Here is a 22,343-nt window from a genome sequence, read left to right on the forward strand (position 1 = left end):
AATGGGATGGTGGGAGGGAATATCTGAGGCTTTCAACCCCATAACCCCTTCCATACTCTCTGCCTCCAGCCTCCTGACGGCCCCATCCCTGGGGTGCCTGAATGTATCCAGGCTGTACCACATACCTGTAGCTGAGCCACACCCTCAACTCCCTCCCTGACTGGCAACTGTGCAGGTAAGCCCGAGGAGATCTAGCAGCCACTGGTAGAGGCACGAGAGCGTGGATATGATCTCCCAAGATTGGCGGGCCTTCTTGGGGAGAGGTAGGGCAGAGATAGCTGACACTAAGACGTAGGGTAGGGCAGGCTGTTGGTTCACTACTAGGATCCCAGCACCTGTAATAGTGCCTGGAACGTGTGGTGCTCCAAGGACAACGGACAACCCTGCCTGAAAAAGTTTCAGCGTTACATACCCTACCGGACTCTTATCGCCATGTTGTGATGGGTACGAAATTCCTGAGCCCACCTGGGCTACGAGACCTGTTCCTCTCTCGTCCCAAATAAGGAAAGGCATCTGCCCTGTCCCACTCCCACTCTAAAGAAGGAAGGTATATGTGCCTCGACCAATCAGAAAACAAAAATTTCACCTCGGACCATTTCTTTGTTTTAGGGCTATAAAAACTGACTAATAGCACATGTTCGGGGTTGGCTCTCTCAGACTACTAGGAAGTTGGCCTGCTGTTCTGGCAGCGACCATTCCCTCTAATAAATTCTAACTTCTTTACATTCTGCTTTGTGTCTGGAAATTCTTTTCCAACCCACGTTCGGACCACGACAGAACACAGTAAACACTGAAATATTTGTTGAAAGAAGAAACGGATGAGGGAGAGGCACCTGTTGCAATTGGAAGAAGATGGGATGGAGGTGGGGGTCCTAGAGCCCAGGCACAGGGTGTGGGAAAGAATCGTTATCCTGGGAGAGTGGATAGGCCCATATCTACGGGCAAGCTTTTGCTGATTAAGAGGCAAGGTTGAAAACGGGCTCCAGGAATCCCAGTTCCCAGTTTCCCGGAGTAGACGTGGGCTGTCTGGACATCCTCAGCTGCTTCTGCCTGCAGTGCCCAGGTTTGCCCTCAGTACCAGAGGCAGTACATGGACATGGTCCCTTTTCCCTGGGAGCTGTTGCAGAATGACCTCTGAGCCCTTGTCCATAAAGGGGACATTGACCTGGCTTGCAACTTCGTGGGTGGGGAGAGGTCTGTGGAGGCCCTGAAGCAGCCAGTGAGGACGTGATGTCCCAGGGGAAGGGTGGACTCTGGGGCGGCCTGGGTGGGGGTGGGATGGCTGCAGCCCTTTCTTCTTCCAGAAGTCAACAGCCAGAGGAAGAGTCACTTCCCAGGCAGCTCTAAGTGGGCGTTGTTGCTGGATACCTTCTGCCTTGGAGAAGAACCCTCAGGAGAAGGAGGACTGAAGAAGATCAAAGCCCAAGTATTTCAAAAACAAAGAAGAAGACCTTGGCCCTCCAGCTGTCTAAAACTGAACTCCAGGGAGGAGAGATCACAGGGAGGAGAGATAACTTCTTTCCAAAAGAACTTTATTAGCATTTAAATGTGCCCCAATCCCTCTATCTTAAAAACAACAAACCCTCCTTTCCCCTCCAGCTACAGCTTTCCTCTGCAGCCGGATCCCATCTGGCTTAAGCCCCCTCTCAGCCACAGAAAAGGCTCTCTCCGAGGTCACCCAGCCCAAGGCCTTGTCACCCTCCTCCCTGCTTGACTGCTCAAAAACATTGAGTCCCTCAGTCCTCTGGCTTCTGTGACTTCACTCAGCCTCCAGCAGTCCTCAGGCCTCCTGGGTTGGGCTGTTTCCCAGCATGCTGGAGACTCTTCCCTCCTCAACCAGGAGCCTGAGCACAGCTCTTCTGGGGGGACCCCGGGCCTCTGCTCTCTGAAGGCTCCCCCAGGGCAACCAAGCCGGCTTGTCAGTGCCTCCATCAGCAGTTCTGGCTCTCAGCGGCCCAGAGCTTTAGCCCACGGAGTGAATGTGTAAAACACTTTCACCTTCAAATTGAACTCACTGTCTCTGCCTCCACACCTGCTCCTCCAGTCTCCCTGCATCAAGCGGTGGAGTTGAGGTGGGGGGAAGGAGGTACCCAAGGGCAGACAATCCTTCACTTTTTCTCCCTCACCTTTCGCACTCCATCAGTTGCCAAAGCCCGACACTTTGACCTCCCTCATCTCTCGTGACCCCACTTCGCTCCATTCCCTTGGACTCCTGCGGTAGCCTCCTGGCTAGTCTCCCAGCAACTTCTCTGGCTGTACACCAGTCCTTTCTTCATGCCCCAGCCAGTGTGACCTTCAAACAGTGCAAATATTAGCATGTCAGCTGTTCCATCCAACCCTTCAAAGGCTCCCAGAGCCCTTAGGATAAAGGGCTGAGCACAGAGGCTTAAATCGTCCTCTGGCTGCCTCTGTAGGCTCCAACCTTCCTGGTCTTTTAATTCTTCAGAGATGCCAGTATCATCTCTGTGAGGCTTAGCTCTTTGCTGGAATGTACACCCTATCTGCCACTCTGTTTAGAGAACTCCTACTCCCTTTCACATTCTTAGAGAGTCCTTGAATCCCCGGACTGGGTTGCAGGCTCCCCAAAACTCCCTATGTTCCCCATTTGTTAACATTTATCACATTTGTGATTCTTTGACAGTTGGCTTCTCTGCTAGTCTGAGCAGATGATAATGAGCGACATCAACCTGCACAGACACCTGAAGTGCCTATTCTGCTCTGAGCTATGTTCCAGGACACAGCTGTTGTTTAATCAATGACTATCTGTTGAAGAAATGAGGGTTCTGCCCTGGTGGTGGAGGGGTGTGTGTGATGTATTGGGAGGTAAGGCCTTTGGGCGGTGATTAGGTCATCAGGGTGGAACCCTCATGAATGAGATTAATGCTTTTATAAAAGGGACGCCAGAGAACTCCCTTACCTCTTCTACCATGTGAGGTTACAGCAAGATGTACATCTATGAACAAGGAAGTGGGCTCTCCCCAGACACTGAATCTGCTGGTGCCTTTATCTTGGGCTTCCCAGCCTCCAGAACTGTGAGGAATAAATTTCTGTTTTTATAAGCTACTGGGTCTATAGTATTTTGTTATAGCAGCTTGAATGACATTATTCAAAATGCTTTCTTTTTTACTTGAACCTGGAGTTTGTCCTTTCTTTCACCATCTGTGACTACTCTAAAACCACAGGGCTACAATGACAAATATGGGCCTATCCTCATCCTCAGGTCAGTGAATAAGGCTAATTAGGCTCAGATTTTTGGGGGTTGAAATGGGCCTCCATAGAGATTCCCCAATATTTTATTCCAAAGATGTTTGCCCATTATTTTCCCTACGGATTCTGAATTTTGGAAGATTTTTGCCTACCAAATATGATGAGCTAATTAACGATAGCTGCTGTAGCTTCTGGGGGGGGTAGTGTGGGGAAGGACAAATATTTGATTTTCTTATGCTTTTTGAAGTATTGAAAGCTGTTCAGAGGCCCCCAGTATATTTGAATTCAGGGATTCTTGGTCATGAAAAGTCCTTTTCAGGCCAGTGTGGGTGGCTGGTAAGCTTACCTTTTGGGGTTCAGGGAGGGGGTACTGTTTTAAGCTACATATCCTGGAAGAATTCCAGCAAAAGTATTTCTCCTGGATCAGCTTCCAGCATTTAGATTATTGACCTATTCATTCCACAGGTAACATACAGGCTTGAATTGTTCACTAATGATTACCTGGTCTGTCTTTTGCTCCTCCAAAGAGTGACTGTAAACATCTGAAAGACAGAGACCTCTTTTTTTCAGACTTCCAAGACTCTATACTGTATTTGGAAGAGATTAAATGTCTGATGGACTTAATAACCTAGAGAAGGAAGTATGGAATGGTCAAGAGGAATTTGGAAGGGGAGTTCTCTGGTTGGTCTAGTGGTTAGGATTCTGGGTTTTCACTGCTGAGGCCCTGGTTCAATCCCTGGTTGAGGAACTAAGATCCTGCAAGCTGGGAGGTGCGGCCCTCCACCCTAAAAAAAGAGGAATTTGGAAGACAATGCTCAACTTATTGCCCCCTCCCACCTTCAGTTCAGGATATCTTGTAAGTTTACCTCTCTAAGATGACAGTAGAGACGGGTGCTAGGTAAACGATGTTAAGTGTAAGTTGGGGGCTGAGGGGCTGAGACAGTGCCCAGAGAAGTCTGTAGTACTAAACGAGAACTATCTGCCAAGGCAGGGGCCCAGATGGGCGGAGGATGACGAGTTCAGACTAATGGTCCAGGTTTCAGGCAATCATCTCAAGTATCAGGTCTGTAATCAGGGAGGACACAGAAAGTTACAGCAGAGTCATACAGACTCTGTCCAGCTCAGAAGAATTCCATCAATAATCCTAAGGTCCACGAATCTCTCTAAAGCCCAGGTAGGATTCTCAGACCTGCTCTAACTTGTTTGCAAGCAACCACTCAGTGTTAAACTAACCATGAACCAGAGGAGATGCTTTGTGGCTTTTCCTTTTTCCTCTTAGCTTCTTCCCTGTTCTCTCATGAAAAGAGACAGAGGGATAAATAACCTTAAAAAAAAAGTCAGGAGTTTCCTACACAGTCTTGGGACAAAATCCCCTATTAAAGAGAGAATCTAGGGACTTCCCTGGTGGCACGGTGGGTAAGAATCCACCTGCCAATGCAGGGGACACAGGTTCGATCCCTGGTCCGGAAAGATCCCACATGCCGTGGAGCAACTAAGCCCATGCACCACAACTACTAAGCCTGTGCTCTAGAGCCCGTGAGCCACAATTACTGAGCCCACATGCCACAATTACTGAAGCCCACGCACCTAGAGCCTGTGTTTGGCAACAAGAGAAGCCACCGCAATGAGAAGCCCGCGCACCACAACGAAGAGTAGCCCCCCTCGCCGCAACTAGAGCGAGCCCGCACGCAGCAACGAAGATCCAACGCAGCCAAAAATAAATAAAATTTAAAAAAAAAAGGAGAGAGAATCTAAAAATTCAAATGTAAACTCAACTGGAAAACACTAAACTCACGGCAGTATTTTCAGAATCTGTCTCACTCATTTATAACACCCTATCAGACGATGCATCACATTTTTTGGCTTGGAAAATATCTGATCACTACTGGACCACTGAACATGACAGCTGGGAGATCACCTAGGCACGGGGGTCTCCAAACAAAGTCTTAGAGGATGGTGGCTGGGAATGTAAGCCCTGAAGTCAGAGAGCTTGGGTTGCAAGGCTTGCTTTGCCATTGACTAGGTATGTGACCTTGGGCAAGTGATTCACCTCTCTAAGCTTCAGTTTTTGTTTTTTTTTCCAGGTTCATAATTTATTGTACAAATTGAGTATCACATGATGAGTTGACATTAGCTTCTTCAGGCATGGGAACTTAACAGATGAGGTACAGCTGAGAATCCGTTTATGTTGCTTTCACAGCTGGAGTTTTTTTAGACCTTAACTTAAAGTATAAAACTATCAAAGCAGTACCTCCGTATGTGGCCAGTACACAGTTCATTCTCCCTGTGAGAGTGTAAGAGTTGAAATATTTTTTGATACCAGTGAAAAAAGGAGCATCACTGGGCATCAGTTTGGTACTTTGGTACTGGGCATCAGTTTCTGGACCTGCCATGATTTCAGTCTTCCAAAACGCACAGACCCCACTGCAGGTGTCCTTCAACTGACGAAGCTGCTCCTCTCTAAGCTTCAGTTTTATGATCTGTAAAATGGGGTCCCTACCCAACAGGGTCTTGAGGTGTGGATAAGATAAAGCATATAAAGTTTTACTTTTAGAGTATATTAGTTGATTAATAAACCTATGTGCACATAAGAATTCCAGGACCACACAGTAAGTCTTTGGCTTCCTAGGAGTCCACAGAACACACTTTGGGAGCCAAATCCAATATCCTCAGAATAGTAAAGAGGGAAAAAGAAGTGCAGGGAGGGGAAACGACTTTCCCGAGGTTACACAGAAAGTTAGGGGCACAGCCTGGTTCTGGGCCTGGGTTTCTGAATTCCTCAATGGGCTTTTTGCAATGTGCCTCCCTGGTCATCCTCCCATCAGGGTAGAGCCACCAAAGTCATACCAAAGCCTGGGTGCCCAGGGAGCCAGAAGGTTTGGAGCTTAGGCATTGCTGATGGTATGGAAGGAGATCAGAATTTAGATTTAGGCTGTCAGTGAGTTGCTTTGGATAAGACAGTCAAAACTACTGTAAATTGGGAATTCCCTGGTGGTCCAGTGGTTAGGACTCCATGCTTCCACTGCAGGGGGAATGGGTTCGATCGGGGAACTAAGATCCCGCATGCTATGCAACGCAGCCAAAACACAACAAAACAAAACTACTGTAAATTGAAGTTACTGACTCTCTGATAAATGGGACTGAAAAACAAGAACACTGAATAAAAAGGCCTTGTATCTCTTCATTCAAGCACCAAACATTTTATAACACAGTTTGCACAGATCTCAAAGTCTCAAAGTCCTTTGTCTTCTAGGTATTTTTGCCTCCACCCCAAGCCAATTCAATAAGGCTTTTGTTTCCTAGCACTTACATTTCCCTCTCCAGGCTATTTTGGGAAACAATTAAAAGAGTTTGTATAGTTCTTCCAGAGCATGGGAAGCACAATTAATTGGGGGTGAAGGATTGGAAGAAGGCTGAGGAAAGAGGCCAGGTGAGTAATTAACAGCTGGTAAAAATATCCTGTTTCTAAATATGTTTGAACCTCAGAACACATAATTGCTGAGTTACAAGGTGATGCAGTGAGTCCTTTGTGAAGGTCTCTAGTAAACTAGTTTGTCTGGGCATGATTTCCAACTATGTCTTTCAGTAAAGTGAAAAAAGTACACTAAGTGATCTCCATTAACCCTTCCAATTTGTAAACATTCTATGAGTCTCTCTCTTTTCTAGCAGGGATAGAAGCCACCTAGAATTCTTGACAACACACAGTTGAAGGACTCTGATCTCCAGGCTATTTATTGTGTGAATCCTGCAGGTACTAGGCTAAGTCCCCAAGGCACGTCAAATCCTAGCAGTGGTGTTGGTGTAGTTGGGGCTGAGGATGGGGGGTGGGAGGGTGGCACTGGCAGTGGGCAGAAGGGTCTCCCAGAGCAGCCTCAGTATAAAGACAGGCGGAAGTGGGGAAAGGCAACACAGCTTTATTTCATTCAACTGACTTTACTTTAGGAGATCTATGTCTGAGACCTGAATTAATCGTAGAATTACAGAATTGATCTTAGATAGTTGACCTCTATGGGTGTCATTATCTGTCTCCTTTTAAAAAATTTTTATTTTAAATTATACAAATAAAACATGACTACGTCCTCTTTGCAAAAAGTTCAAATAATATAGTAATACACAAAACAAAAAGCAAAAGCTCCCTTTACCCTTCCTCATTCCACTCCCCTCCCTGGGGATAACCACTGGTGTCAGTTTGGGGAAAGGATGTATCTTTTCAAATCTTTTTATGCATTTATTTATATGTAAATACAAATACAGTTATTTTCTCCTACACAAATGGTAACATACTGATTATACCATCAGTTTTTTTGTTTTGTTTTTTCTTTTTCTGCACTTAACTTTTAAATTTAACAATAAATCTTTGAATTATTCCATATCAGTACCTATAGACTACCTCACGGTTTTTAAAAACTCTGTAGTATTCCATTGTATGACAGTACCATACACTTATTTATCCTCTTCCCTATTGTGTCCAATCTTTTGGGACTCCATTAACAATGCATCAGTGAATATCTTTATATATTCATCTCTGTACAAATCTGCAATATTCACCTGTGGAATAAATTCCTAGACACTGGGTCAATGGGTCTGTGCATTTTCAGTTTTGATAAATTTGGCCAAAATTCTGCTATCCACAGAGGTTTTAGCAATTTTATACAGCAACAAGGTATAGAAGGGACTTATTCCTCATCCTTGGTCTGTTTAGGGGGCCTTCTATCACTAATATTATAATGTTTTAAGTCCATTTCTCCATTTCCTGATTTTTCAACATTTATTTGCTCACATGTCTACCATGTGCCAGGCACTGTGCTAGGTGCTGGGATACAGCTATGAACAGGACTGAAGCAACTCTTGCCCTTGCTGTATGTGGGGTCCCTGGGTATCCTACAGTTATTTGAAATCACCACTCAGTAAATGTTTGCTGAAAGAGTTAGCCTCCAACCAAGGAATGGGCAGGTGTCAAAAAGTATTTCTAGGACGTTAGTGAAATAAGCCAGTCACAAAAAGACAAATTCTTCATGATTCCACCTATATGAGGTATGTAAAGTAGTCAAACTCTTAGAAAATAGAAGGGTGGTTGCCAAGGATTGGAAGGAGGAGATGGGGAGTTGTTTGATGGGCATACAGTTTCAGTTTTGCAAGATAAAAAAGTTCTAGAGATCAGTTGCACAATAATATGCATATAGTTTTAACACTACTATGCGGTACACTTAAAAACAGCTAAGATGGTAATTTTTATGCTATGTGTTTTTACCATAATTTTTTTTTTTAAGTATTTTTAGGCACAAAAGATAGTATGAAAGAGATGGCTAGGAGACAAGCAACCCAGCATAGCCTCAGGACGGGGTGATGAGGATACAGTTTTTTCAAAATTTAAAAGAGCCACCAGTCAACACTTCCTTCCACTCCTCCCACACTCAGCTAGGAACACGCGACCACAAAATCTTTAAAAAAATATGTTTCTCTATTCTTTCTCCCGAGAGCTAAGGGCATAAGTATTCTTTCTGATACCACTTCCAGGGACTAAGCCAAAAAGAGACTGAGCTTCCTACCTCTCTGTAAGGAGTCCCTTCTTCAACAGGCAGAAATAGATGGGAAAGTTCTCTTGACGAAAGTGAGGCGGGATAGGACCAAACGGGAACCTGGGGGACTACGTTCTCCAGCACGCATTACTCCTCCTAGGGCGCAGTCAGTGACGGAAGAACTCGCACTACTTTTGCGACAGGAACGGGGAGGGGAAACCACATATCCCAGGATGCAAAGCGCCACCACTCTAGTTACAGGCTGGCTTGCTTTCTCGTAGCTGGCGTTCCCCGCCAAATAGACAAGGCGGGCGGGGGTGGGGGGGGTGGGGAAATGTTTAAGATTGGGAAGCCCGGTGGTCTACCAGACTTGACAATTCGAAAGAGGAAGGAGAGTATTGGAAGGCTGTTTTTCCCTCTCACTCAGAGTAGTGCCCGCACAAGGTGGCGAGGATCTAAGAACCCTCTCCTTTATTTATTGTTTCTCAGAGGCAATGCCAGACCCCCATTGGTCGACGACCTCGAGGGCAGGTGGGAAGTCCGTAAAACCCCAAATCGAAGTTATCTGCGTCTCCCCATTGGCCCTCGCCTCGAGCGCAGGCGCAAGGGCTCCTACTCCCGTCCCTGGGGACTGGTGAGCGGCAATTGGCCAAAGCCCGCGAAGTAGGAGTCTGGATTGGTAGTTGCTAGCAGGAGCCTGGTTTCTTCCTTGACTTCTGCAAGTGATAGTGTGTGATTGGTTTAAATCCGCGGGCACCCGTCGGTGACTGGGCAGGAGCCACGGGGGGGGTACGATCATTGGCTGGTGCTGGGGCCCTCCTTCCTCGGGCGGGCAGCGAATGATGAAATGGGAACGGGGAGGGGAAAGGCCGCGACGTGAGCGCGCGACCTCCGGCGCCATTTTGTAGAGAAACAAGCGGAGTTAACCGAAGAGGGGTCGAGGAGAGCCGGAGTCGGGGATCCAGGAGTTTCCTGTGTCCAGCGCCGCCGGAGCCGCCTAAGGTGAGGTGGGCTGGGGTCGGGTGCTGGGGCCGGCGGGCGGTGTCAGCTACGGAAAGCGGGTGCCGGTGCGGGAAGGAACGGGGGTGGTCCTGGGGCCACTGGGAGCGTTTCCCGGCGCTCCGCTGTGTGAGGGGCAGTCGGGACGGGGAAGTGGAGAGGCGAGAGCGGGAGGACTCTCTCCCCTCGGCTGTAGAGTCTTCGGGCTCTGAAGAGGCCGAGGAGAAGCCTCCACAAAACGGAGGGCAGAGCGCGGGATGAGACCCGGGATGGCCCCCGGCCCGGGCCTGGAGGCTCTGAGGGCGGCGGTGGGGGCGGCTGGGCCTCGGTTCGCGTGGACTGCACCCTTCTCAGACCCCACGAGCTCCTCAACTGCCGGATGGGTGCAGCGGGCATCGGCCCCGGAGGCCTAGCTCCGGGGGCGAGGGGCCCGTGTTTGGAGTACAGGCTCCCAGTTCCTCTGGGCGGACCTGGAACTGCCAGTCCCCTCCCCCGCCCCCAGCACGTTGTCAAACCCCGGGTGTTTCGGGTGTCCGCCGGTGGGAGGGGCGGGCGGGAGAGAGCACTTCCTCATTACTTCTTGCCACAGGTTTTGTTCCACTCGCGCGCCCGGGCGCTCACTCCGTCTCCAAAGTCGGCCCCCACCCACCGGGCCCCGTGTCTGTGCTGTAGTGGCGGTTCCGCTAATCCGTGGGAAGTGCCCGCTTCCTAGCCGAGCACTTGTAGGCCTCAGCGCTGGTGAGAGAGAGACTTACTACAGGTCTTACTAGAGGGTTCCGTAAGGCCAAACGCACAGGTGTTCTTTTTCAGTACCACCCCCTCTGCAGATTTCACCCCACCGGGCTCCCACAGAGGAGTACTCTCACTAGGATGAAGCTTTAATGCTTAATATCTGTGGGTTTGGAAATGTTGTGTTTAAAGTAAACTTCGAGCAGAAACCTTGCCCTTAGAAGTCATTCAAACGTTAGTTTTTAGGGCTCTAATAAAAAGTACTTTTTTCCTGAAAGTGAGTAATAGCACTTAGTCTTCCTCTTTATTTCTCTAAAATTCGATTGCCTTGGGGAGTTTATTTGACCAGTTAATAATTGAGTGTAGTTGATTACCATTTGCGAAAAAAATTCTGAACATTTGCCTCATGATAGTCCGTTGGATAGGAGTAGGGATACACGGATGAAAAAATGGTTGGACACGTACAAAATCAGGAAATAGGTCAAACAGATTAAGAACAAACGTGTTTGTGTAGAAGTATTTGGGTTTAATGTGCTCAGGTTGACATTCCTACCCATCCAAAGATTGGCAGTGTAGTATTTTAGCTATTAATAAAATATATGGTATCAGTTTAAATAATCCTGTTGTAGGACACTGCAGATTGTTATCTTGTCTGAGGAGAAAATGAGCTGATGATACATGAAGTTTTAGACATCTGGTTGTGCTTTGACTGAAAAGGTCCCATGATGATAAAACTTGTTTAGAGAGTTGGTCCCTTTTCAACAAGTGGGAGCCCAAGTCCTTCCGTGGAAACTTAAGTCTAGAATCAAGGCACCAAGATTTGACCATCAATAACAAAGTATTACCCTTTCTTGCCTAAGATCCTAATCTTAGAAGTTTTAAGGCAGCCTTTTGTGGCATTATGGTGGAACAGAACTGAAATGCTTTTGGTTTGTAACTCACTCGAATGGATCTCTGGCTTAGCTTCTTTCTTTATGGTCTCTTAAATTTCTTCTGGGGTTTTACATCCCAATCTCTTTAATATGGATCTTGTCAGGCTAAGTACTGTGATGTCCTCCTAACTTTGGGTTAAGTCATTAAAAAAGCAAAAACAATTGTGAGGACAGAAGAAGAAATGCTTCCTATTTCTTGACAACATGTTTAAAGACTAATCGCAAATTATCCTTGCTTTTTTCAAGTATGTTTTTGGTTAGATTCTGATCTAGTTATGAAAAGCTTTCTTTTTAGCCAATTTAAATTTACGAACTTGAGTCTTTATTTCATTCTACCACGTAACAGATCTTTGGTACTCAATACCTTGGAAGAGAATTTATTACAATTTTAATTGAATGCTCAGATATTTCAAGACACTTACTTTTCATGAGAAGTTTATGATTCTTGAATTAACAAAAACAGTACCTGCTATGAACTTGGTATATTCTTTTGTAAAAGAACAAAGCTAACTTTCAAGTCAGTTCATGTTATTAGTTGAAGAATTTCTTAACCAGCCCTCTGATCAAACTGAACTTCCTGCTGGGAAGTTTCAAAATGGCATCCTACTGAGTCTTATTTTAAGACCTTATATAAAGAAAGATCCAGCAGTTCCTTTTCTGTTTGCTCACAATTTTTAAGAAGCATGTTTCAAAACTAAAATGGGCTCAAAACCTTTTGCACCCTATATGTACACAGTAGTTAATTTTAACGTACTTTTCATTCATACATTTGCAAGAATGTAGCAAAGCAAATAAAGCAAATTATTCGTTGGAAAGCATTGTTTGAGAAGTCACTAATTAGAGGTGTAGACTTAATCTGAAATCCTGTGTTGAGATTGGAAGGAAATGCAGCCTTTGGGAGTGTGGAGCGTAGGTTTAAGAAATGCATTTCTGGGGGAAAGAAATGCATTTCTGTCTTTAATGCTGGAAGGCTCAGGATACACCTCTAGGCTAAATTAAAATGTTGAATGAGATGTTAAACTGTCTGCAGGAGAGGTGTTGGTTTTATTGTTGTGCTTTTTGGGTTTTTTTGTTTTTTGGACTAATTTTATGAAATGTAACATGGAATGAAAGCATATTGTGAAAGACACTATTTTATTGCTCTTAAACTTCATATTAAGAGCTCAGCATTTTCCCTTTCAGATAATTAGTTTGAAAGTTTGTCACCTTGGATTTAGAGTTCTTAGTTTTGAAATGCAATGTTACTTTTAAATTTTTTGGTAGACTGATTATAAGAATAGTTACTCCTTTGTTTCAGACCCTGTCGTTTCTGCAATAGCTTTCTAACTAATCTCCAGTATCTTTTCCCCATCATTTGTTTATTGGATTTCTTTGTTACATAAGTAATATGTGAATATATTCTAATTGTAAATGATTCTGGGAATACAGTTAGTTCTTTACATTAATGCCAAATTGTCTACTAAATCATTGGTTTGAAACTAGGCATCCTATATGCCAAAGTGTTTCAAGTACCTTGGCCTGGAGCTTATTGTGTAAGTATTGATCCCTCCATACTTATAGCAGCATATTACAACTTAGGCTTTAGTTAAAAGACGGTTGCACAGTGGTTCCCAAATACATTTTTGCCCCTTTATCTGGAATGTCATCATCTGTATCTACCAAAACATTATCCATCATTCTAGTTCATACTCAGATGTACTGTCTATAATCTTTTCCCTGACTTCCCTAAGCAAAATTGATTTCTTACATTCCTCTTGGGTAGTTTCACTTACCTTTACCATGTATTGCCTTATAAGTTGTCTCATTTTATAGTAGGTAAGAAGTCTCCCATCCTCCAAACATATACATACAGTTGCCCTGAATTGTAATTGAATAATACTTCATTTGTTACACTTGGGTAGATTTATAGAACATGGCGTTTTTGGAAAACAGTACACCCTGGTTTTCTTTTGAGGGCACAGACTGTTTTTCTTGGAGCTATGTACTTATAATTCTGTTGACATCTTTTAGAAGGTTAAACTGAAATCTAGTCATACAGAATTATGGTATCATCTGTAGGAAATTGAAGCCCAGGAAAGTGAGGTGACTTCCTTAGTTTAATGTTAGACCAGGTTTTCCTACTCCAGCCTAATGGTGATTCTGTCTTTCCATACTGCTGAAGTTCAGTACAAGGAAAAGTTCTATGAATCTGATCATTCATCAAAAAGGTGAGAATAATCTATGATCAGCCACTTATTTTTGGAGGACAAGACACAAGATTTGAGTTTTTCATCTCTTCAGTGTGAAAATATAAAACTGTAGTCTGACAAAAAGATAGTCTTTTGCAATTATTGGGAATGGTCGTTACTTAACCTCAGTATAATAAACTTGCATTTCCATTGAGGCCTTCAAAGGATGGAGCGACTTAAGTTTTAAAGTGTTCTTCAGCACTGTAAATTGAATTGTGACAGATAATTTGAGTAAGTTTTCTTCTGGTGTAGTTACAGTTTTAAGATAAAGTAGCTCCTTTAAGAAGGTACTCTGTTATTATTTTTTAGTCATCTTAAATACATAGTGCATAGTTTTATAATTTTACACATGCTACTGGGAAGATGCTTCTGAGTATTCAGTTGATTTCAGATCAAGAACTTGGTTCTTTTCTGATTTTGGAGTAAGCATGCTTTTTGGGCTCTTTTCACTTCTTCAGTTTTTAAAAATGAATGGTTGTTTGCTGATACAATTGTTTAAACTATGCTGATGTACAGATTGTAGTAATTCTTCTAAAATTGTGAAGTGACTTCCCTGGCGATCCAGTGGTTAAGACTCTGCGCTTCCACTTCAGGGGTTGCGGGTTCGATCCCTGTTGGGGAACTAGGATCCCACATGCTGAGTGGCCAAAAAATAAGTAAATAAGTAAAATAAGGTGAAATAAAATTGTGAAGCTATCCACACAAGGCTATTAAATGTGCTTTAAAAGTTAGTATTAAGGTTCTGTTGCCCTTTTTTTGGCCACACTGCGCAGCATGTGGGATCTTAGTTCCCTGACCCCAGGGATCGAACCCGTGCCCCCTGCATTGGAAGCGCAGAGTCTTAACCACTGGACCACCAGGGAAGTCCCAGTCAACTCTTGATCCATTTGTTTTTATCCTTGGCAAAACTTTCATTTCAAACCGATTTATTACCTGTCGACCATAATGTCCTTGAATATTTCCTTATCCCTTGCCAGCTGGGTTCTAAAAAAAAGTTTTACACTAGACCTTTCTAAGCCCAGTAATACATAATTTGGGGATGTCCTTGATTTGGATTACTCATATTAGTGCTTTTTGTTCTTTAGGTAATGAAGAGGTAAGTGTACCATGTATATATATCCACTGTTATGGCATGGATATTTTAGGAATATTCCTGTTCCCTTTTCAAACAGACAATTATACCAAAGATTACAGAAGTTGAGGTTGTCTGTCCAAAGGTAAAATGTAAAAATTACTTGAAAGTATTTCATTTTGATTTTTGTCTTCAATCAGTAAGCCCTCAAAGGACTCTGGCAACCGCAAAACGTTGGTATGGTAACTTACTTTAATATAGTAACCTAGTTTTGGGATATTTGTGTATAGCTTTGTAGGGTTCGTCTGTGTTTGGGTTTTAGTCACTAATTCCCTCTTAATGTGCTGTTATCTACCTTGCTTTCTACCCTTGCTCCCCTGTAGTTTATTCTCAGTTCATCATCTGGAGTGATTCTTACATTTTTAAAAATTATATTGTGTCTTCTGTTCAAAACCACCCATTGATTCTCCATTTGTCTTTAGTAAAAGCCAAAGAAAGTCCTTTTATCACCTACAGGATTTAGCCCCACCCTATACCTCTTCATATGTTCCCCCTTCTCCCCAACTTACTCTCTTCACTCTCCCCCTCACTAAGTTTACTTCAGCTACACTTGGCCTCCATGCTTTTTCTCACATATGCCATGTACTCTCTGAGGAAGCCTTTGCATTAACTGACAGTCCCTCTGTCTGGAACATTCTTCTCTCAGGTATGTGCATGGCTAAACCCCTGAGCTCCTTAAAATCTCAAATACTACTTTCTCCATAAGGCTTACTCTGACCACCCTACTTTGCAATCTCCTCCCGCCCTCCTCACCCCCAGTGTGGTTCACCTTTACCCTTGCTATTTTTCCATAGTACTTAGTGTTTCTTAAAATGCTTGATAATTTTTTTTTTTTTTTGATAATTTTTTATGATTACTGTTTCCTTCCCCCATTGGGAATGCAGGGATGTATACATGGCTGTTCACTGATGTATCTCAAATACCTGACACATAGTAAGTACTCAACAAGTATTTGACTAGGTTAATATACATAATAGTAGTGTGTAAACTGTTCTCTGATAAGTTTTGGTAGCCACTTCACATTAGCCGTATACTATTTCCTACCATTTGGTGGATTTAAGTTGTGCTTGGCTTTGTGTTAACTTTGTGGAAAGCCAAACTTGAGGTGTTGCATGTAGGGCCCACCCTGCAGAAAGTGGATGCAAAAGCTATTTTCTCAACAAGGACACTATTGATGTTTGGGCAGAATAGTTTATTGGTGGTGCTGTCCTCCTTCCTTGCAAGATGTTTATTGCATCTCTAATTCTCATGGAATGCCAATGGCTCTCCCACTCCCACTTTCAAAATGCTTTTGGAGATGATATTGCCCTCTAGTTTATAAATACCAGTAAATACCCTTTTGGGGTTCATATTTGTTGTCAGGGTGATTTTACTTAACTTTTATCCAACTATTGTTGGGGTAAGTCACAAGTTTACTTAAAATTATTTTAATTTTACAATAGCATATGTGAAAACACTACATATGGAAAAGGAATACCATGTTTCACTGATTCTAAAACAAATTTTTAACATTTTAACACCTCTGAAATTGGGATGTATCATGTCGGAAAAAATACTGCCAAATAAAGTTTGTAAGTGATACATAAAATAGTGATGCTATCACAATTAAAGACAAACCAACCTGAAATGAGATTATGGGCAATTATCTCCACCTTTGATGGGTGATGAAGGTAGAAGAAATTTACCAAACTTTGACTACATTTTGTTTTCTGTTAAGTCTAGTCAAATTGTAGTTTAGGGACCTAGAAATTGAATATGGTATTGGACTTAGCAGGGTTATGGAAAATTTTTGATGCCCTCAGAGCTGGTTGTTTGGTTGGGAGTGGTGGCAAAGAAGAGATAGGGAATAAACCCAAGGTATGTCCCCAGGCACTGATGAAAAGGATAATACACATGAAACAATAGAGAACAGTGTGATTAAATTTTAACAGTATGTGTCATGCATACTGAAGGGAAGGGAAGGTAGATCAGCACATCAACCTGTAGACAATCTGATGTGTTTGGAAGGTTTCAGAGGGGCTGGGGCTTGAGTTAGGCCCTGGTCTTATTACCTGATGGTTTTGTCCTCTTTATGTGGGAGTCTTTGCTTGCCTTCTGGTGACCACTAACGTCCCTCTCTTGAAGGTATTAGGGATCTCCTAGTTGGTAATTCTGATAATTTATAATAGTTTCTTTTTTTTTTTTTTATACCGCCAAATGTATGTCATAAGATCTCTCCCCCCATGGTTTTCATAGACTATTATGGATGTATTAGTTATCAGTTGCTGCACAACAAATTACCCCCAAATTTAGCTGTTTAAAGCTTCTTTGCTTTTTATTATTTCACAGGCACAACCTGGCTAGATGCTTCTGACTCACTGTCTCTCACAAAGTTGCAGTGCAAGTATTCACAGGCCATACTCATCTCATGTCTGAAGGGTAGTGAGAAGGGTCTGAAGGGTACAAGCTTACTCATGTAGCAGTTGGCAGGTCTCAGATCCTTGCTGGCTATTGTTTGGGACGTATCAGTTCCATGCCACATTGTCCTCTCCACCGGGTTACTCACAACATAACTGCTTGCTTCTTTCTGTCAGAGCACAGGCTCGGAGAGAGGTAAAACAGAAGTTAGTCTTCTTGTAACTTAATCTTGGAAATGACTTTCTGTTCTCTTATTTTGAAGCCACGTTTAAGGTCCAGCCCACACTTAAGGGGAGCAGATTACTTAGAGGTGTAAATATTAGGCAGGGATCATTGGGGTTATTTTAGAGGCTGCCTACCACAGTGGACAAAGATTCTTCCTTGGAGCTCTCTTAGGGATGCTATCTGTGTCTAGGTTTTTCTTATTACCGTTAAGAAGAGGACTCTCCTTGGTTTCTGATATTAATCACTGTTTCTTCCATCTCTCTGTCCACTCCTTATTTCCCTTTTTGACTTCTTTTATTTTTTTCTTATTGAAGTATAGTTGATTTACAATGTTATATGAGTTTCAGGTGTACAACGTAGTGATTCAATGTTTTTATAGGTTATATTCTATTTAAAATTACTATAAAATATTGGCTATATTCCCTGTGCTGTACAATATATCCTTAGAGCTTATTTATTTTATACATAGTAGCTTGTACCTCTTAATCCCTTGCCCCTATCTTGCCCCTTGTCCCATCCGTCTCCACCCTTTAACCACTAGTTTGTTCTATCTGCGAATCTGTTTCTGTTTTGTTATATTCATTTGTGTTTTTTTTAAGATTTCACATATAAGATAGCATACAGTATTTGTCTTTGACTCCACTAAGCTTAATACCCTGTAGATCCATCCACGTTGTTGCAAATCGCAGAATTTCTTTTTTTTTTTTTTTTTTTTGGCTGAGCCACATGGCATGTGGGATCTTAGCTCCCCGACCAGGGATTGAACCCACGCCCCCAGCAGTGGGAGCACGGAGTCTTAACCACTGGACCACCAGGGAAGTCCCTCATTTTTTTTATGGCTGAGTAATAGTCCATTTTATATATGTGTGTATATAAATGGACACATCTACTTTATCTGTTCCTCTGTTGATGGACACTTACGTTGCTTCCATATCTTGGCTGTTATAAATAATGCTGCTATGTGCTTTGAGGTGCATGTATCTTTTCGAACTAGGGTTTTAATTTTTTTCTGACATATACCTGTGAGTGGAATTGCTGGATCATATGGTAGTTCTGTATTTAGGGTTTTTTTTTTTTAATATTTATTTATTTGGTTGCGCCAGGTCTTAGTTGCAGCTCCTGGGCTCCTTAGTTGTGGCATGCAGGCAAGCACGTGGGCTCCTTAGTTGCGGCATGCGTGTGGGATCTAGTTCCCTGACCAGGGGTCGAACCGGGTCCCCCTGCATTGGGAGCTCCGAGTCTTAACCACTGCACACCAGCGAAGTCCCTGTTTTTAGTTTTTGAGTTCCTCTTTTTTGTTTTTGTTTTTTTACCTTCCCTTAAGTGCTAAGCTTCCTTAGGACTCTCTGTAGCAGGGGTCCCCAACCCCTCCCCACCACAAAGCAGGAGGTGAGCGGCGGGCAAGCGAGCGAAGCTTCATTTGCTTCTCCCCATCATAGCTCTCATTACCACCTGAACCATTGCTCAAAATTACTGCCCGAACCATCCCCCCCGCCCCCCCAGTAGAAAAATTGTCTTCCACAAAACTGGTCCCTGGTGCCAAAAAAGGTTGGGGAACCGCTACTCTATAGGCCCTCTCTTATTCTCATTTCTGTAGTTCTCCCATGCTATCATCTATATGTTGATGACACTGAGATGTGTTATTAGCAGCCCATACTTTCCATGCTTCAGACTGTAAGTCTAACTGCCCAGTGGATTTCATCTGTATGCTTTACTCCAGACATGCCTCATTATCTTTCTTGCCCTTCCCACTTTGTCTTCCTCAGTTGTTTCATGTCAGGAGTGAGTGGAACCCACGTGCTTAGTCTGGAAAGGTGAGTGTTTGATTCCTCCTCTTTCTTCACTTCTTTCCTTATTCTTCACAGTTTTAGAATCCTTGCAGTTCCCTCTTGAGTGCATTCACTTCTTTTTCCCGCTGATAGTCTTAATTTCTCTGTGACCTACTCTTTTCTTTCTCAATGTTTCACATTGTCAAGAGTAACTTCTAAAAGTTTTCACCCAATCATGTCCTCTTTTGGTAGGCAAAAGCAGGCTAGGGTTGTAACAAACAACCCCAAGGTACCAGTGGCTTAGCAAAGTAGACGTTTATACTCATATAACTTTCCTCAGATAACTTTCATTGAGAGTGTTCATTTAGGTTACCTTCTATGCAGTAATTCAAGAACCCAGGCTCCTTCCATCTTTTGGTGCCACCCTCCTCTAGATGTTAGGAGTTCTATACATAGCTGGTGCTTGGTGAAAGAGCCAGAGGGTCGTGAGTAGGAGGTTTTATGGAGCAGTGGCTGGTATCATATTTGGCCTACATTTCATTGGGTATAACTTAGTTTGTTAGCCACACCTGTGCAAGAGGCTGAGAAATATAGTCTAGCTGTTTATCCAGGAAGAGGAAACAGATTTGATGATTATCTAATCAGACTCTGCCACTTCCCTATTTCAAATAGCTTCCAGGATTGTCTTTATGATAAAATGCAAAATTCTGAAATGGATTCTGCACAGACTAGAGAAGAAACCCACAAAATGAGTCCCAGTTACCTTCAGAAGGCTTTTCCTCTTGGCTAGTAACAGGATGAGTGTGTTGGGAGGCGGTCCCCCAGGACTGCCATCCCCAGGTTCAGGTTCAGTAATTCACTAGAAGGACTCACAGGACTCGGCATATGGTTGTACTCAGGGCTATGATTTATTACAGCAAAAGGATACAAAGCAAAATCAGGAAAGGGAAAATGCATATGGGGTGGAGTCCAAAGAAGACTAGGCTCATTCTCCCAAGCATGAGCCTCTCCTAGTGCTTCTCCCAGTGGAGTCACACAGGACCTATTTAATTCCTCCAGCAATTGTGACAGCATATGTGTATGAAATGTCTCCCAGCAGGGAAGCTCATTAGAAACTCAGTGCCTAGGTTGGTCATGTAGGCACCTTCTGCCTACCAAATAGCAAAATTCCAGGTTCCCAGAGGGAAAGCAGGTGTTCAACATAAACCACATTTTTTGGGTACAGTTTAGGCACAGTGAGCCACTCTTATTAGTTCTGGGAGTGGGAATTCGTTCTCTCAAAATCCAAATTCTGGGGCTTCCCTGGTGGCACAGTGGTTGAGAATCTGCCTGCCAATGCAGGGGACACGGGTTCGAGCCCTGGTCTGGGAAGATCCCACATGCCACGGAGCGACTAAGGCCGTGAGCCACAATTGCTGAGCCTGTGCGTCTGGAGCCTGTGCTCCGCAACAAGAGAGGCCGCGATAGTGAGAGGCCCGCGCACCGCGATGAAGAGTGGCCCCCACTTGCCGCAACTAGAGAAAGCCCTTGCACAGAAACGAAGACCCAACACAGCCATAAATAAATAAATTAAAAAAAAAAAAAAATCCAAATTCTGACACCGGCCAAGAGCCAACCTGGCAAGCCTTCCTAAGGATAGCAGCCTCAGGCCTTCTATGTTAAATTAACTCTTCTGCACAGTGACTGAGGTTCAGACCTCTATAGATTGGGATTTTGTATAGAGAACCTTAGAATATGCAAAAAAAAAAAATCAAAACTTTATTGACCTAAGTTTTCTTTTTTTTTTTTTTGGCTGCGTTGGATCTTGGCTGCTGCGCGCGGGCTTTCTCTAGTTGCGGCTAGCGGGGGCTACTCTTCGTTGCGGTGTGCGGGCTTCTCATTGCGGTGGCTTCTCTTGTTGTGGAGCACGGGCTTTAGATGCACGGGCTTCAGTAGTTGTGAGTGGGCTCAGTAGTTGTGGCTTGCGGGCTCTAGAGCGCAGGCTCAGTAGTTGTGGCACACGAGCTTAGTTGCTCCGCGGCATGTGGGATCTTCCCGGACCAGGGCTCGAACCCATGTTCCCTGCATTGGCAGGCAGATTCTTAACCACTGCGCCACCAGGGAAGCCCGAAAATTACTTTTCTATCAGTGGGGAAAAAAAGTTCAATTCCCTTTTCAGCTTCTTGCATCTAAATTTGCATTTATGGTTACCGTTTGTATCCTTCTAGATACTCTGCATATAAGGACATACATACACATGTCACTTGCTTTTAAAAACCCTAATAGATATTTCCAACCTTTCTAGCTCCTTTTTATAGTGTTAAATGATATTCCATTTTATGATTTACTTAACCAGTGCCCTTTTGATGGATACCTAGGCAGTTCTCAGTTGATATGTTTTAAACAGTTGGTCTGGGACTTACCTGGTGGTCCAGTGGTAAAGAACCCACCTTGCAAAGCAGGGGACGTGGGTTGGATCCCTGGTCAGGGAACTAAGATCCCACATGCTGCGGGGCCACTGAGCTCGCGCGCCTCAACTAGGGAGCTTGTGTGCCACAAACTACAGGGACCACATGCTATGGAACCTGCACACCACAACTACAGAGCCCATGCACCTTGGATCCTGCCCGCACAACTAGAGAGAAAACCCACACGCCACAACAAGAGAGAAGCCCGCACGCCGCAACAAAAGATCTTGCATGCCTCAACGGAAGATCCCGCGTGCCGCAACTAAGACCTATGCAGCCAAAAATAAATAAAATAAAATAAATAATAAAGTAAATCTTAAAAAAAAAAAGAGTTGGTCATTTCCTGGATGAAAAAGAAATGAGTTAAAAGACAAAGTGCAGAGATGGGGGTTTAGGGGCCTAAAGCTCTTACTATTCATCGCTTTCTGTAAGGTTAGGGATATTTATATCAGGAAATGGCATTAAAACAGGGACTTCCCTGGTGGCACAGTGGTTAAGAATCTGCCTGCCAATGCGGGAGGACACGGGTTTGATCTCTGGTCCGGGAAGATCCCACATGCTGCGGAGCAGCTAAGTCGGCAGCTAAGCCGGTGTGCCACAACTACTAAGCCCACGTGCCTAGAGCCCATGCTCCGCAACAAGAGAAGCCACTGCAATGAGAAGCCTGCGCACCGCAACGAAGCAACTAGAGAAGGCCCGCGTGCAGCAACGAAGACTTAACACAGCCAAAAAAACACAAAAAAACCACAAAACAATTAG

At 43.9% G+C, this 22,343-nt stretch overlaps 2 protein-coding genes and 1 long non-coding RNA gene across 10 annotated transcripts in view; 1 reads left to right on the forward strand and 2 right to left on the reverse strand.

The window, feature by feature from the left end:
* LOC103011636 (uncharacterized) overlaps positions 1 to 8,891 on the reverse strand; it is a 44,771-nt gene extending 35,880 nt beyond the window's left edge. For both annotated transcript variants that reach the window (XR_009006129.1, XR_452534.2), the window contains exon 1: positions 8,757 to 8,891. This is a non-coding gene — a long non-coding RNA (uncharacterized LOC103011636). The remainder of the gene's footprint in view (positions 1 to 8,756) is intronic.
* Positions 5,285 to 5,600, reverse strand: LOC114235961 (ATP synthase membrane subunit K, mitochondrial-like). Its single transcript, XM_057534561.1, has one exon. The coding sequence runs from the start codon at positions 5,598 to 5,600 to the stop codon at positions 5,391 to 5,393; it is 210 nt and encodes a 69-aa protein (XP_057390544.1). The 3' UTR covers positions 5,285 to 5,390.
* Positions 8,892 to 9,575: 684 nt separating the features above from the next.
* CNOT1 (CCR4-NOT transcription complex subunit 1) overlaps positions 9,576 to 22,343 on the forward strand; it is a 105,476-nt gene continuing 92,708 nt past the window's right edge. For all 7 annotated transcript variants that reach the window (XM_057534330.1, XM_007198038.2, XM_057534336.1 and 4 more), the window contains exon 1: positions 9,576 to 9,728. The gene's annotated coding sequence lies outside the window, so the exon portion shown is untranslated. The remainder of the gene's footprint in view (positions 9,729 to 22,343) is intronic.

This window comes from Balaenoptera acutorostrata, chromosome 19 (assembly GCF_949987535.1).
Source record: "Balaenoptera acutorostrata chromosome 19, mBalAcu1.1, whole genome shotgun sequence".
Taxonomy (NCBI): Eukaryota; Metazoa; Chordata; class Mammalia; order Artiodactyla; family Balaenopteridae; genus Balaenoptera; species Balaenoptera acutorostrata.